The sequence below is a fragment of the Salvelinus fontinalis genome, chromosome 9, assembly GCF_029448725.1.
Source record: "Salvelinus fontinalis isolate EN_2023a chromosome 9, ASM2944872v1, whole genome shotgun sequence".
NCBI lineage: Eukaryota > Metazoa > Chordata > Actinopteri > Salmoniformes > Salmonidae > Salvelinus > Salvelinus fontinalis.
The window spans coordinates 42232727-42250688 of NC_074673.1; the positions used below are offsets into that span (position 1 = coordinate 42232727).

General features: G+C 41.7%; 1 protein-coding gene across 2 annotated transcripts in view; it reads left to right on the forward strand.

Moving 5' to 3' along the window:
• Positions 1-4564: 4564 nt before the first annotated feature.
• LOC129862631 (kelch-like protein 25) overlaps positions 4565-17962 on the forward strand; it is a 49507-nt gene continuing 36109 nt past the window's right edge. The window contains exons 1-2 of one of the 2 annotated variants that reach the window (XM_055934474.1): positions 4565-4716; positions 9539-9656. In XM_055934474.1, coding sequence (XP_055790449.1) covers positions 9593-9656 — 64 coding nt within the window. In that variant the 5' untranslated portion in view covers positions 4565-4716; positions 9539-9592. The remainder of the gene's footprint in view (positions 4717-9538; positions 9657-17962) is intronic. The other variant, XM_055934475.1, reaches the window with a different exon arrangement.

The window sequence follows — 17962 nt, forward strand, 5'->3', positions numbered from 1 at the left end:
GCCAGTTGGCAGGATACAGAGCAACATAAATAGCGCCAGATGGCAGGATACAGAGCAACATAAACAGCACCAGATAGCAGGATACAGAGAAATATAAACAGTACCAGATGGCAGGATACAGAGCAACATAAACAGCACCAGATAGCAGGATATAGAGCAACATAAATAGCGCCAGATGGCAGGATACAGAGCAACATAAACAGCACCAGATGGCAGGATACAGAGCAACATAAACAACACCAGATGGCAGGATACAGAGCAACATAAACAGCACCAGATGGCAGGATACAGAGCAACATAGACAACACCAGATAGCAGGATACAGAGCAACATAAACAACACCAGATGGATACAGAATCCACCAGTCTGAATTTAAATTCCACTGCTCCAATGGTGTGTTTAAACCTCCAAAAAGCCGCGCTTCTCATCTTTCTGACTTTTCAGCACTAGCAACGTTGTTAATGTACAATAATTTAACATCAGATGCACTGCCTTTCAATAGATTACTTTCACCACACTTTTAATTTCATAGGTGATAATAATGTAATTAGACTGTTATCACCAAATCGTTTCACGTGAATTCCAGGTAAACCACATGAAATCATAAAGCAGTTCAAACATACAGTCACATTTACATGTTACTGTTTAATACTACACAATACTGTATATATCTTATTTAAGAGACGATCAAGATGAGCACGTTTGCTGGGATAAGTATGTTTGCAGGGATAACTACCATCTAGTCTACTGAATAGATTGGTAAAGGGATATTGTCCCTGTGTGTATTTAACCAAAATAATAATATACTGCTAAACAAAATGTGTTGATAAGGCAGAGTCAACATATTGTACAGAATAATCATGGATAACCAGAACGCCATTGTCAATCACACATATGAGAATCTGCTCACTAATCTGCTCACAAACCATGAGCCGTGTCATGAAGCCTTTACGCAATAAACATTCTGTTCTGCAAAAAAAAATGTTGGTGCCAAATCGGCTGTATAATATGGCAAACAAGCAACTGAAGGTGCAAATACCACTCCCAGCTGTTCAAATCTCTGCCTACTTCCATAGATGTATTTTAATAATCCATCTGGTGCCAGATCACAGGCTGTTCTCGACACATTATTCAGTTTCACTGATAGCTATCAGACATCTAAATATGGGGCTGCTGCAAAACCACAACGAGCTCAATGACCTGACATTTGCTAATTTACTATCAACTGTGAGAGACAGCCTACTCAGCATATCTAACCTAACCTGATACAGTATGGGAGCACACCTCAGTCTGATCCTTCAGAACATGTCTTGTGTTGTTGCTCCCACCTCCCTCTAGCAGTTTCATCCGATCTGCCAACAATAAAGAGTTGGGGCCAAGTGAATGGGCTAATGTCTGATTTGGGACTGGCTAACATACTTTGTCTCGATGTCCTCAAATGTATCCTCAATCTTTGTTTTTGTCATGCTATAATGGCCAAACAACCACTGATGTTTGAAAATGGCTTGGTTGTATGTGTCAGTTTTCAGTTTTCATATTTCCCTAGCTAATAATACTGATGTTGAAGAGCTTCATTATAGAACTGCTGACAAACCAATATACACTGCTCAAAAAAATAAAGGGAACACTTAAACAACACAATGTAACTCCAAGTCAATCACACTTCTGTGAAATCAAACTGTCCACTTAGGAAGCAACACTGATTGACAATAAATTTCACATGCTGTTGTGCAAATGGAATAGACAAAAGGTAGAAATTATAGGCAATTAGCAAGACACCCCCCAAAACAGGAGTGATTCTGCAGGTGGTGACCACAGACCACTTCTCAGTTCCTATGCTTCCTGGCTGATGTTTTGGTCACTTTTGAATGCTGGCGGTGCTTTCACTCTAGTGGTAGCATGAGACAGAGTCTACAACCCACACAAGTGGCTCAGGTAGTGCAGTTCATCCAGGATGGCACATCAATGCGAACTGTGGCAAAAAGGTTTGCTGTGTCTGTCAGCGTAGTGTCCAGAGCATGGAGGCGCTACCAGGAGACAGGCCAGTACATCAGGAGACGTGGAGGAGGCCGTAGGAGGGCAACAACCCAGCAGCAGGACCGCTACCTCCGCCTTTGTGCAAGGAGGTGCACTGCCAGCGCCCTGCAAAAGGACCTCCAGCAGGCCACAAATGTGCATGTGTCTGCTCAAACGGTCAGAAACAGACTCCATGAGGGTGGTATGAGGGCCCGACGTCCACAGGTGGGGGTTGTGCTTACAGCCCAACACCGTGCAGGACGTTTGGCATTTGCCAGAGAACACCAAGATTGGCAAATTCGCCACTGGCGCCCTGTGCTCTTCACAGATGAAAGCAGGTTCACACTGAGCACATGAGCACATGTGACAGACGTGACAGAGTCTAGAGACGCCGTGGAGAACGTTCTGCTGCCTGCCACATCCTCCAGCATAACCGGTTTGGCGATGTGTCAGTCATGGTGTGGGATGGCATTTCTTTGTGGGGCCGCACAGCCCTCCATGTGCTCGCCAGAGGTAGCCTGACTGCCATTAGGTACCGAGATGAGATCTTCAGACCCCTTGTGAGACCATATGCTGACACATGCACATTTGTGGCCTGCTGGAGGTCATTTTGCAGGGCTCTGGCAGTGCACCTCCTTGCACTAAGGCGGAGGTAGCGGTCCTGCTGCTGGGTTGTTGCCCTCCTACGGCCTCCTCCACGTCTCCTGATGTACTGGCCTGTCTCCTGGTAGCGCCTGCATGCTCTTGACACTACGCTGACAGACACAGCAAACCTTTTTGCCACAGTTCGCATTGATGTGCCATCCTGGATGAACTGCACTACCTGAGCAGCTTGTGTGGGTTGTAGACTCCGTCTCATGCTACCACTAGAGTGAGAGCACCGCCAGCATTCAAAAGTGACCAAAACATCAGCCAGGAAGCATAGGAACTGAGAAGTGGTCTGTGGTCACCACCTGCAGAATCACTCCTGTTTTGGGGGGTGTCTTGCTAATTGCCTATAATTTCCACCTTTTGTCTATTCCATTTGCACAACAGCATGTGAAATTTATTGTCAGTCAGTGTTGCTTCCTAAGTGGACAGTTTGATTTCACAGAAGTGTGATTGACTTGGAGTTACATTGTGTTGTTTAAGTGTTCCCTTTATTTTTTTGAGCAGTGTATTTTCAGATGAGGAATCTCAACAATATACAGTTCAGAAAGTATTCATACCCTTGAGTTTTTCCACATTTTGTTGTGTTACAGCCTGAATTTACCCTGTAATGTCAATGTTTTTAGACATTTTTACAAATTAATAAAAAATTTAAATCTGAAATATCTTGAGTCAAAAAATATTCAAACCGTTTGTTATGGCAAGCTTAAAGTTCAGGAGTACAAATGTAGTTTAACATGATTGTTTAATTTAAGCTTGAAATGTTTTTTAAAATATTGTACAATCCAGGTGTGCAAAGGTCTTAGAGACTTACCCAGAAAGACTCAAAGCTGTAATCGCTACCAAAGGTGATTCTAACATGTGTTGACTCCGAGGGTTGAATAATTATATAATCAAGATATATACTAGTGTTACATTTTATTTTTATTTTTTACAAATGTTTGCATTTTTCTTACACTTTGAAATTACAGAGTATTTTGTGTTGATTGTTGACAAAAAAAGACAATTAAATGAAGGCACTGTACCTGCAGCAGTACAAATCTCAAGTGTACTTAATTAGCAAGCACCAGTATTAGGTATGCTTCTCTGTTGCCCTCTTGCATTCAATAGATACTGTTTCATTTTAATTCTATACTAGTTCCTCCTAAAACGGCATTAGAGTTTATTCTCTATGCCTATCTCTATTGGACTGCATAATGTACCTTGCTTGCTTATACCTCCTTTTGTAAGTGACTTATTAATTCCCTTGAAAATGTCTTTTCTGTGGACAAAGTGACGTTTTATTTACACTATATGCAAAAATGTATGCAGCGGGGTACAGTTGTAGGCCTAGTTCCACTAGAGGGAACTCTACACTAGATAAATGCAAAATGATAGACGAACCCACACGACAAAAAAAAGGCTATATCAAGTCGCAGTGCAAAACATGGACCGAATAAAAATACCTACCAGATTAAGTAACATGTTGTATTTTTCCTTGTTAGATGGTTTAACTTGTTCCTTTTCATTTTTGAGTTGATGTGGCATATTTTGTAAAAAGCCTTGTTCTTCGAGTAATATGATGGCTAGGGAGAGAGTGCCCTAACATTTTGTGGGAAGACATGAGAAAAACAGTAATTTAACACAAATTATAGAGGTTGTGGCGAGCGTTCTTGCAAATTACTGTATCTCTGTACTGTAATTAATTGTCGACGGGCGTGCTATTGTTTTGCTGTTACTGTCAAGAGGAAGAGGGCGGAATCCACTTCATCGTTCAATTCGATTGGAGTATTAGTTATCAAAATCGCGCCCATTTCCAGAAGGTCTACTTTTATTGGCTGCTGTTCTGATTTGCATGAAATAGGTCAACGCGATTGGGTGAGGAGACGTCAATCACTTGCAAGCGAGACCACTGGATATGAATTTTTCTGATTTCCCACCTCAGACAGAACTCAGTTCCAGACAAAGTGGCTTGAAAGGACCTCAACTACTAGAGTGAAATTTAAATAATGGTTTTAGCAATTGACCAGAAACTGTACACCTCTTGGGTTCCCGTTTAACAACCATATTTATGTGAGTATACAGTCAAGCGTTATTACTTTACAAATGTTCGTTTATGTGGATAATGTTTGCTAGCTTGTCTGACTAAAGTCTTGACAGAACAGGGGTAACATTTAGCTAGCTAAAGTTTGGTTGTTTGCTAGCTTGCTAACTGTTAGCCTAGCGAAGTGGCTGGTTAGGCTGTTGAATAACTTATTTGCATAGTATAAGTAACTAGCTAGCTAGGTAGACAGCTAAAACAGGGTTACACTTGTTTCCTTGGTGCCACTTTGTGGTCACTCTAGACTAGAGCCCCCCTAACGAACTAGCTAGCTAATATAACAGGCTACTGTAGTTAGCTTGCAAAGCAAAGCGGTTAGGTAGATTACGTTAGCTAGCTGGCTAACGTTACTCATTTACAAAACCATCGTGAAAGCGCAGACCACAGTTTTTATATTTTCAAATTAAAACGATGTTTGGCCGTGGCTATGGCTGTGTCAGCAGCCTGGTTAACTTGCCTTACAAATGTGAGCTTTTGCAATCATAATCAGACTGTTCATAAGCTAGCCTTCAGTGTAACGTATAGGAATGCCCAGCTTTGATGGTCACGTGTGGCTTGTGTTTGATCGTTTCAATGAAATCATTGGCACTACAGGCTCTACAGTTCTGTCAGTTCGGTCAAATAGCATGTGGAAGCTTTCTACCCAATAACAAAACTGAAATACCATTAGCATCTAACGTTACTAGTAATTATTGAATCATTGAATATGACTAATTGAATAGCCATTGAAGTCTGAAGGATTGGTCGGTTTGGGCAAGGTGAGCTGTTTCAACAGCAGTTGTAGCTTAGGTGATACTTTGTTACCAAATTATTTCTCAGAAATTAGTTTTGTTAGTTAACAGATTGTAACGAGCTAATGTGATGCTCCTTGTGATGTCTTTGGAGATAGTATCTGCAGATATGAAACACACAATCATATCACATTCACAGTTTATTCTACAAAAACAACTTTTATAAGAGGTTTTAAAAATAGATTATATTTGATTCAAAATTCCATGACAGAGTAAGGCATTGATGGTAGAATAGATGGATGCAGTTCAATGCATGATTAATATAATTCACCAATACATTTCTTGGTAGTCAAAAAAATATTGCTGTCAGGTTGTAAATCACAGCTGGTCTGGTACATTGTTTGCTGCCTCCACCCATAATGGATGCACTGTTTCAGTTGAAATGACTCAATATTTTGGACAAATGTAGTTAAGGCAGGGAATGCCAATACAATCAAACTAGCAAAGGAAATGATCACAAGTCAGTCATAATGTGGCTAATAGGCTAGCGTATCTATTTATGTAGCTATTTATTTAACAAGTTAAAAACAGAGCTTAACGTTAGCTAGCTAGCTGCTGGGAGGATGACATGTCATTGCAGGAGTAAGTGATTGAGTGACTAACTTTTTTTGGTGGCTACAGCTAGATGCAGGTATCATTTGGTTAGCTAGCAAAAAATGTGAATCGCTTTGCTAGCTAGCTATGCTGAACTTGAACAACTGTTCTCCACAGTTAGCATATCTCTTGTGTTTGTAAATTCACTCCGCCTATCTACTCCGATATTAGAGCACTAACGTCTGAGTGTACCAGAGTGCAGATTAACTGATGAGTTTACGGACATGCAACACCTGCTGAAAATGACCGGTGTCAGCAAAGAAAGTAATACAATTGTTGCCAGCAGCACAGTTAGTCACTAACATTCTACATAACATGAAAACAGCCTAACCAGCTCGGCTAGGGCGAGTAAAATGGTCAGAGTGAGGTGCTCTCTCGTGTCTGGAAGTAGCTAGCAAGCTAGCCAGTTAGCTTGGGTGCTTGACTGCCAATAGTGAGGAACAACCCTACTCCTCGGCCAGAGTGTCCTGCTATTACAGCCACTCTTCTGGGAAGGCTTTCCGCTAGATGTTGGAACATTGCTGCGGGGACTTGCTTCCATTCAGCTAAAAAGAGCATTAGTGAGGTCAGGCACTGATGTTGGGTGATTATGCCTGACTCAGTCTGCGTTCCAATTCATTCCAAAGGTGTTTGATGGGGTTGAGGTCAGGGCTCTGTTCAGGCCAGTCAAGTTCTTCCACGCCGATCTCGACAAATAATTTCTGTATGGACATCACTTTGTGCATGGGGGCATTGTCATGCTGAAACAGGAAAGGACCTTCCACAAACTGTTGGACCCACAAAGTTGGAAGCACAGAATTGTCTAGAATGTCATTGTATGCTGTAGCGTTAAGATTTCCCTCCACTGGAACTAAGGGTAGGCCCGTACCATGAGAAACAGCCCCAGACCATTATTCCTCCTCCACCAAACTTTACAGTTGGCACTATGCATTTGGGCAGGTAGCGTTCTCCTGGAATCCACCAAACCCAGATTTGTCCGTCGGACTGCCAGATGGTGAAGCGTGCTTCGTTGCTCCAGAGAACACATTTCCACTGCTCCAGAGTCCAATGGTGGCGAGCTTTACACCATTCCAGTCGACGCTTAGCATTGCGCATGGTGATCTTAGGCTTGTGTGCAGCTGCTCGGCCATGGAAACCAATTTCACAAAGCTCCCAACAAACAGTTATTGTGCTGACATTGCTTCCAGAGGCAGTTTGGAACTCGGTAGTAAGTGTTGCAACCGAGGACAGACAGTTTTTACTCACTACGAACTTCGGCACTCGGCGGTCCTTTTCTTTAAGCTTGTGGCTGAGTTGTTGTTGCTCCTAGATGCTTCCACTTCACAATAACATCACTTACAGTTGACCGGAGCAGCTCTAGCAGGGAAGAAATTTGACAAACTGACTTGTTGGAAAGGTGGCATCCTATGATGGTGCCACATTGAAAGTTACTGAGCTCTTCAGTAAGGACATTCTACTGCCAATGTTTATCTATGGAAATTGCATGGCTGTGTGCTCGATTTTTATAGACCTGTCAGCAACGGATTTGGCTGAAATGGCCAAATCCACACATTTTGAAGGGGTGTCCACATACTTTTGCAGTTATAGTTTATCTATGTGCTCGCTTGTCAGAAAATGTTTTTTTTTTTTTTTTACCCGGGAGTGTATATTAACAAGTTAAGATTTCGTTTGGTTAAATACTGTCAGTTCTACTTTTAAATCTGTGTTTTGTACCATGTTTTTGCATGGGTGTAGATCTTTGTATTGCTAACCTGTACTGTCTAATGGAGCATCACATTAGCCCGTTACAATCTGCTAGCTATGTTTGGATGGGAAGTTAGGCTAGCTGCCAACCACCCAGGCTTTGAAGATGATTCATCAGCCTAGCTACATCTTGCTGGCTAGCATATAGGGATGTCATTTAAGGTCTCTGTTTAATAATAATCATTTATTTACGTAAAAAACTTGTTCTAAGAAGAAAAATAGATGTTATTTGGCCCCCTACTGCATAATTCCAGGGCTACAGAATAATAGACTTGGAGCGAACTGGGACCTTGGAGACTCAGAAACTAAAGCTAATATTAGTGCTGCAGTAAAACTAAATAGCCTCATTAGTTGAAGAAAATTGTTTCATTTGCAATGGCATTGACAACATGACTTGGGACAGGGATTTTCCCAGTCGCACAAGATCGCAGACCCATTATTAAGTTGGTACCACTTTAGATAGGAGATTCAGTCCAGAATATAATTATTTCTGTTTTAGATTGTAAGTGCCGCTAATATCCTGCTCTAGTCTCTTTTTGCTTTTAGTGTTCGGCTTTTCTCTCTGGTCCATTGGGAACAAGGAGGGCAAAGTGGCCTCTATAATGATTGTTACTCAGCCTTGAAGGATTAAGTCCCTCCCAACTCCTCATACCCCCACCCCCAAATATCACCTCTATTCTACTCAGAGGAGAATCTCATTTTTGAAAGCTGCTGGCTTGAATGTCCCTGACTCCCTGGAGCCATTATTTCAAACACATTTTCATTAGACTCACTCACTGGCTGTCAAAGTAGCGTGAGGGTTTGAACCCACATGGCCTCAGTTGCACAGATACCAGCCATTTCCCAATGTGCCGTTGGTTCCTGGTCGAGTCCCTGCGGATTGATAGAAGCTCTTGGTTATTAGGACAGACTGCAAGCCAGCTGGTGATCCATTCAGCATTACTAACGCAGAGACAAGTTGCCAGCTTCTGACTCGCCCTGAAAAAGCCCCCCGTCCTCCTCCATCCTCCCTGTGTCTGACATGGAGGAGTAGCACTGGAATACCAACACTCTATGTGAAAAGATCCTGGAAAGGCATTCAGTCAGAAGGGCTGAGATGTGTACGGAGGGAAGAAACAAGATGGAAAATAGGGACCTTTGTTTCCAGGTTGCCTAGTGGCAATGTAATTTAAAGGTCCCATTCATGTGTGAATGTCCTGGAGGTTAGGTCTAGTCTCACAGTGAATGATTCAGCACCGTCCCCATCCCGCTGGGGTTGACTGACAGTTACTATTGGCAATAACATCAACCACCAAAAGAACTCCTTTGGCCATTTTATGGTTCCCCGGCCTAAGTAATGTCCGAACACAAGCTGTATTGCTTTTTCTCCTTTGACTTAAAATGCTTTGTTTACTCTCTATGTTACAACTGGATGATATGGGCATAAATGTATATCACAAGGAAACTGCCACTGTGTTGGAAGTAAGCTGAAATCTGCCAATATACACCTGTATTGCAGTTATCCTTAATGTGATATTGATTTATTTTACCTTCTGTTAGAAAATAACTTTTCTGAGGTTGAATAGACAGACGAGAAGCCAGTCAGGCAACCCCACAAAGGAAAAGCACAATGGAAATCAAGTGTTTTTATTTTTTATAAATCTTTTTTTTTTTTATCACCCCTCAGACGTCACAGCAGCTCTATCAGCTCGGCCTCTAGAGGGACCACTTTTTGGGACCGATGCAGACCCCCCCTCAGATCCTCACTGTCAGTGCCTGCACCTGGGTCAGCAACTTTTGCCGGCGTAAGTGGTACAGGACAATTGGCAGCACGACCCCCTCTTCCAGCCCCACTTGATTTTGGCAAACCCCAACTGTCCACCCCACTGTTCCATGCGCCCCCTCCCTCCCCTCTGCATCTGCACGGCTTTCTGTGTGCCCCATCTTTTGTGACTGACCCATGCATTGTGTTTCCTGTCAACCTGACATTGTGAATCACCCTGCTGATATATGTATGTATGCCTGCCTGCGCCCCCCCCAACCTGCCACAACTGACCCCAAACCCCTCTCCGCTGCGGAATTCAAACTGCATGTCAGCACATCGACATGCCACACACACTAAGGCTGCACGATTTGGACAAAATATTTAGATGCATTTATTTATTTATTTTCAGATATTGCAGTTACGATTTTATGAATTGCCATTTTCAAACAATTGGGTGAAAACTTGGTAATTCCATCAGACATGGTTTAAACATGTCAGGGTAGAGTACATCACTTAAAATGAGATCATATGAATTAATAGGCCTACATACTGTGCTAACTGAATACAAAACCAAATTAAACATTTTTTCCAACTTTGTTATACATATGATGACAGATAAGGTTATTACACCTACTTACATACTCTTTTATATATATATATATATAATAAAGGGAACACTTAAACAACACAATGTAACTCCAAGTCAATCACACTTCTGTGAAATCAAACTGTTTACTTAGGAAGCAACACTGATTGACAATACATTTCACATGCTGTTGTGCAGCTGGGTTGTTGCCCTCCTACGGCCTCCTCCACGTCTCCTGATGTACTGGCCTGTCTCCTGGTAGCGCCTCCATGCTCTGGACACTACGCTGACAGACACAGCAAACCTTCTTGCCACAGTTCGCATTGATGTGCCATCCTGGATGAGCTGCACTACCTGAGCCACTTGTGTCGGTTGTAGACTCCGTCTCATGCTACCACTAGAGTGAAAGCACCGCCAGCATTCAAGTGACCAAAACATCAGCCAGGAAGCATAGGAACTGAGAAGTGGTCTGTGGTCACCACCTGCAGAATCACTCCTTTATTGGGGGTGTCTTGCTAATTGCCTATAATTTCCACCTTTTGTCTATTCCATTTGCACAACAGCATGTGAAATTTATTGTCAATCAGTGTTGCTTCCTAAGTGGACAGTTTGATTTCACAGAGGTGTGATTGACTTGGAGTTACATTGTGTTGTTTAAGTGTTCCCTTTCTTTTTTTGAGCAGTGTGTATATATATATATATATATATATATATATATATATATATATATATATGGACACCCCTTCAAATGAGTGGATTTGGCTTGTAGAAAAAAAAAAGGAGGAAGAGAAGCGCTGCTAAGGTACACAATAGTAGATCTTGGTAGACACAAGGTGTTCTTTGGTAAAAGTGGTAAATTGGTCATCAAAAAGGAGGACCAAGGCACTCTTCATATAATTAATTCATTTTAAAAAGCCTTTATTTGTATGGCATGTTCAATGGAAAAAAAGTTTAACATTCTTTTTTTTAAAGGCTGCATGGCCTTCGTCAGGGAATGGATTTGTCTATTTCAGCCACAGCTTTTGCTGATGGGTGTATAAAATCGAGTACACAGCCATGCAATCACCATAGACAAACATTGGCAGTAGAATGGCCTTACTGAACAGCTCAGTGGTTTTCAAAGTGACACTGTCATATAGTATGCCACCTTTCCAACAACTCAGTTCGTCAAATTTCCTCACTAATGCTCTTGTAGCTGAATGGAAGCAAGTCCCCGCAGCAATGTTCCAACATCTAGTGGAAAGCCTTCCCAGAAGAGTGGATGCTGTTATAGCAGCAAAGGGAGGACTAACTCCATATTAATGCCCATGATTCTTGTGAGCAGGTGTCTACATATGTTTTGTTATGTAGTGTATTACCAAACATTAATATTTAACATGAACACGGAAGTATTGGGTCAGTGTACCTATTAAGCCCACCAAAATCTAAGTTTAGACATTTCTAACATGTACTGCCCTCTATAAAATAAATTCTAGGTAAAATAATAGATGAATCTCAGTTTTTTTACTTTAATTAACCTTTATAATATTAAATATATAAAAAGTTTGGACTGGGCTTAATTGGTACTGCTATTCTTGTTAATTAGTACAGCTTGTCTTAAAGCCTATCTGAAGACCATTTCAAACCTCCCTCTACTGTATTACAAATGGACAGCTGGTGGACCAAAAAACAGGATCAGCTGAATGAATAAAGGACAACAATATGACAATGCCCCCACCCAGAAGTGAATGAGCAGTCACCCAATAGTCCTCCTCTTGTCCCTCATTTGTTTGCATTTTTGTCCACCTCTTGTAGGTCTTCTATCCCTCAACCCTGATCTTATTCTTCTCTCTCTGCATCAAGGACTACCTGTCCACCCCAAATGTCTTGGAGAGAGTACAGAGGTTTCTATCTTGGTAATGGCACCATGGCTAGATGCATAATGTGTCGCTGTAGTTTGTGTGTTTAATCAACATAAATCTGAACAACAAAACGATGCTCTTGATCATTGAATATTAGGGATATCAACACACTTTCCCAATTTGTTTCAATACAAACTAGGCCTAATAGGAGCATACTAGGCCTGATAGGAACAACAGTGACTGTGGTGAATAGCAAAGTCTACTCCTAAAGTATTTGGGATACAATGTTTTGGGGTATACATAAACACTACAGACTACAATATTATGCACAGTTAGTTGTGGTCATATTGAACAATGTTTATTTATTGTCATTTACATTCAGTATAGAGGAAGTGGTTTTTGTGCTACTGTACCCTTTAAGCCCACCTGAAATAAATGTAATCTATATAACAATGCAAGGTTCATTTAACAGTAAAATAAGACAATATATTTAATGTTAGCTATGAATGCCTGAAATCTATTATCTTGTTGTAGTTCACCAAGTTATGATGCTACTGTGTGACTGTGACTAGGGGTGTTACGGGGACCATATTACCGCCACAACGGCGCTCAGGAGTCATGATGGCAGTCAAATTCCATTTGAATAGTAATTAGGCTTCTCCAAGCTCTGATGTTGCATTAGTAGCCTACCAAACTTGCTAACTGCCTGGTACTCAGCACTTAGTCCCTCTAATCACTCTGACATCAATGGAAATGTAATCAAAAATCTAATCAAACACTTAATGAGAGCTCATGTTGCGCAACATTTCTATAGGATGTGTAGTGGTTCTCAATCCTGGTCCTGGGGACCCAAAGGGGTGCACATTTTAGATTTTGCCCTAGCACTACACACCTGATTCAATCACCGAAGGAGTTGTTGATTTGAATCAGGTGTGTAGTGGTAGGGCAAAACCTAAAAGGATTGAGTACCACTGGGCTATGCAATTGTGTGAGAACAGAGTGATGGCCTCTTGAAAAGAGGATCCCATCAGCTTTCTATAGGCTAGGCCTACTATATTTATTTTCAACCTTCCTAATATTAAGCACGTTGCTTATCTTTAAAACAGGAATATAGCCTACCTGGCTGGCATGAAAATGAACCACAGGAAAAGCGTCCTTCATTCGCTATTTAAGTGCATAGATAACATGTATTTTTCCCCGCTGCCCCAGTTTTGAGTTGGGTGCATGATAATGATCCACTCTAAATCCAAACAAATTTCAGATGTATATGTTAAGTAGGGATGCACGATATACACTGCTCAAAAAAATAAAGGGAACACTTAAACAACACAATGTAACTCCAAGTCAATCACACTTCTGTGAAATCAAACTGTCTACTTAGGAAGCAACACTGATTGACAATAAATTTCACATGCTGTTGTGCAAATGGAATAGACAAAAGGTGGAAATTATAGGCAATTAACAAGACACCCCCAAAAAAGGAGTGATTCTGCAGGTGGTGACCACAGACCACTTCTCAGTTCCTATGCTTCCTGGCTGATGTTTTGGTCACTTTTGAATGCTGGCGGTGCTCTCACTCTAGTGGTAGCATGAGACGGAGTCTACAACCCACACAAGTGGCTCAGGTAGTGCAGTTCATCCAGGATGGCACATCAATGCGAACTGTGGCAAAAAGGTTTGCTGTGTCTGTCAGCGTAGTGTCCAGAGCATGCAGGCGCTACCAGGAGACAGGCCAGTACATCAGGAGACGTGGAGGAGGCCGTAGGAGGGCAACAACCCAGCAGCAGGACCGCTACCTCCGCCTTAGTGCAAGGAGGTGCACTGCCAGAGCCCTGCAAAATGACCTCCAGCAGGCCACAAATGTGCATGTGTCAGCATATGGTCTCACAAGGGGTCTGAGGATCTCATCTCGGTACCTAATGGCAGTCAGGTTACCTCTGGCGAGCACATGGAGGGCTGTGCGGCCCCACAAAGAAATGCCACACCATGACTGACCCATCGCCAAACCGGTCATGCTGGAGGATGTTGCAGGCAGCAGAACGTTCTCCACTGCGTCTCCAGACTCTGTCACGTCTGTCACATGTGCTCAGTGTGAACCTGTTTTCATCTGTGAAGAGCACAGGGCGCCAGTGGCGAATTTGCCAATCTTGATGTTCTCTGGCAAATGCCAAACGTCCTGCACGGTGTTGGGCTGTAAGCACAACCCCCACCTGTGGACGTCGGGCCCTCATACCACCCTCATGGAGTCTGTTTCTGACCGTTTGAGCAGACACATGCACATTTGTGGCCTGCTGGAGGTCATTTTGCAGGGCGCTGGCAGTGCACCTCCTTGCACAAAGTCGGAGGTAGCGGTCCTGCTGCTGGGTTTTTGCCCTCCTACGGCCTCCTCCACGTCTCCTGATGTACTGGCCTGTCTCCTGGTAGCGCCTCCATGCTCTGGACACTACGCTGACAGACACAGCAAACCTTTTTGCCACAGCTCGCATTGATGTGCCATCCTGGATGAGCTGCACTACCTGAGCCACTTGTGTGGGTTGTAGACTCCGTCTCATGCTACCACTAGAGCGAGAGCACCGCCAGCATTCAAAAGTGACCAAAACATCAGCCAGGAAGCATAGGAACTGAGAAGTGGTCTGTGGTCACCACCTGCAGAATCACTCCTATTTTGGGGGGTGTCTTGCTAATTGCCTATAATTTCCACCTTTTGTCTATTCCATTTGCACAACAGCATGTGAAATTTATTGTCAATCAGTGTTGCTTCCTAAGTGGACAGTTTGATTTCACAGAAGTGTGATTGACTTGGAGTTACATTGTGTTTTTTAAGTGTTCCCTTTATTTTTTTGAGCAGTGCATATTGGTGAACGTATCGGAATCGGCCGATATTAGCTAAAAATGCCAACATCGGTATCGGCCCGATGTCTGTCTAGTTTAATGCCGATGTGCAAAACCGATGTCAAAGCTGACGTGCATATCTATATAACGTAGGTTAATGACACCATGTAAAATTTGCGCTATATGTGCATCACAACATTCTTAAACTAGCCCACAATGTCTGCTGTGTGGATCGAGCAGTCAACAAGTCCAGAAGTCATTTGAAAGAGTAACAACATTTTCACTGAGACAACTCAAAGGGGAAAACCATTAAAGCCAAGATAATGGAATTCATTGCCCTTGACAATCAATAATTCTCTGTCGTGGGTGATGTTGGCTTTCGCCGACTGGTCGAGCACCGGTACACACTAACTTACTAAGTGCGCTATTTTTCAGATGTTGCTCTACTGGAGTTACACAGTAATAGTGTCACTGCTATTAGCTTCACGATATAATTACTATTTTGCGTGTCAAAAATCAAAGCTGTCAAAGCTGTTCAAAAAAGTCTGTAAACAAGAGAACACCAGCCACGAAAGATGTTTACAATACCGCATTGATAATGAAGCATAATTTGTTCGACCACAACTTCTGGGGTAGCTAGCTTTAGCTTGGTACCTAGCTAGCACCAATACAACCAGCCTGACCAGTAGAAACTGCAGTCATTTTCATTATTCTTAGCAATGATTTAGGAATCCTTGTAAGTATTAGCTAGGTTGCCACTTGTTGTTCACCTATTGAACTTCAGTTCATGAAAATAAATAGCTAGCCAGCTACTTAACCCTGTTGCCCAAAGCTAACCTTATAAGCAGCCAGCTAACTTCATCTGGCTAGTGATGCTCGACCGGACCAGGCTATGTTGTGACGCTAGCCACAATAAGGATTAAGCACAACAGTGGAATTTGCGGTTTGCCTTCAAAATAAAAGTATGGCATAATTCTACCATTTGTATTCATTTGCATCTGTCAATGCCATACTTTTATTTTGAAGGTTAACCGCAAAGTCCACTATTGTTGCAAATGCTTATTGTGGCTAGCTTCACATAGATGGGTCCGACCAACATTAATCAAATAAGAACTGTCTTATAAACTAGGGTTATTTTAGATGATGACACCAAGCTATATAATTAGCTAGCTAACAATACAAATGGTACAGAGAGAAATAGTCCTATAATAACTACAAACTAAAACTTCTTACCTGGGAATATTGAAGACTCATGTTAAAAGGAACCACCAGCTTTCATATGCTCATGTTCTGAGCAAGGAACTTAAACGTTAGCTTTCTTACATGGTACATATTGCACTTTTACTTTCTTCTCCAACACTTGTTTTTGCATTATTTAAACCAAATTGAACATGTTTCATTATTTGAGGCTAAATTGATTTTATTTATGTATTATATTAAGTTAAAATAAGTGTTCATTCAGTATTGTTGTAATTGTCATTATTACAAACGCAACAAAAAAAAAAAAGGCTTTTTTTGGTCCTCCAATAATCGGTATCGGCGTTGAAAAATCATAATCGGTCGACCTCTAATACATTCACAGCAAGTCAGTTTCAAGTTTGGGGAAGATCATTTTCATAATAAAAATGCACCTTTTATAATAAAAGCAGTACTAGCAAAATCCCAATTGTGGTCACTTTTGAGAAGGGTGTTTTCCTGCTAATGGAACATTCACACTTATAGCCTTCTGCCGTGTGCGCATTGCTGCGCTTATAATGTGAAGAAATAGTCTAATAGTTTATCAACATTTTAAGCTAAATGTTCTCTGTTGCATCAGGCGCATTGCTTAAAGCAGGTTTTTTGATGCTAGTGATTGTATTAATTTGACATCTATCGCATCCCACAACTGTCCCAGACTATGTTTGGAATATTTATTTATTGCACGGAATAGAATAGGTTGACTTTTGTACTATGGGGGATAGTAGATTGACATAGGCTAGTGCTTTTGCATTTCGTTAGGCCTACTCAGCTTGTTGGCTGATAAAGTAAATGTGGACAGTTCTTCCAATATCTTCAATATGCGCCTCGGAAATGGATAAGAATACGTGTAGTTTCGTCCCGGATGTGTGTCTTGTAGCCTGTTAGACCTGATCACGTGACTGAGAGCCATGTGAGTGAGAGGTGCTTTTTTATTTAGGTGGGTTATGGCCTCACAAAGGAGATGCAGCCGGGAAATTCGAGGCATTATCAAGTGCTTGACAAATTGTGAGTGAGAGACTGAAGTGTGTACAGCCTGTGCAAAAAAAACAAAGCAGAGCTCATGCCTTTCATGTGACTTTGTAATCATTAGTCGCATCATGCAGCCTTAGAATGTATTAAAAATCAAAACATATAGCTCAACATTTGTATCACAACTAATTTTAGATAAATAACTCAGGACAAGTTTAGCATTAAGGAGTAGCTGTTTCTTAACCGCTCAACAAAGAATTGCTGCATGTGCACACTGCCCCAAATCGTTTGGAGAAAATATAATTTCTATTTTTTCAACTATGTTCAATTGTATTCCTCGTACTATAAAATAATGCCACGGAATTCTAAGAAAATCTTGTCTGCAAAATGAGCTAGTGTAGCCCACAGCCATATGGCATAGCCAGATCAGGACCTAACATAAGGACAACGCAGAGTATGCTTTTCTGTTCCTTTTTCTTTTCCTTTTCTTCATATCATGTTTCTTTAGACCTGACTAAAAGAAATCATGGATTCATTGTGATGGTGTAGGCTATATTACATGAATTTATTAGACTTTTTAAAATGTAGATGTTCCAAAGGTCTGCATCAGTGGCTTGTAGGCTGTGTGTGGAAGCCAGGAGATGCTAAACGTGTTTGTTAATTAACGGTCAATTACCATGAGACAGGCAGTTATTTGCTTGACAATCACCGGCTGACAATTTCATGACTGCCACAGCCCTAACTGTGACATGCAGGCACAACTGCTAGTGTGAAAAACACCTTTTTAATTTGCAAGAAATAGTCATTAATGCCCATGAAATATGCTTGCATGTCCATATATCAGTACAATAAAGTATTTTTACTTATCTGAGAAGGTCC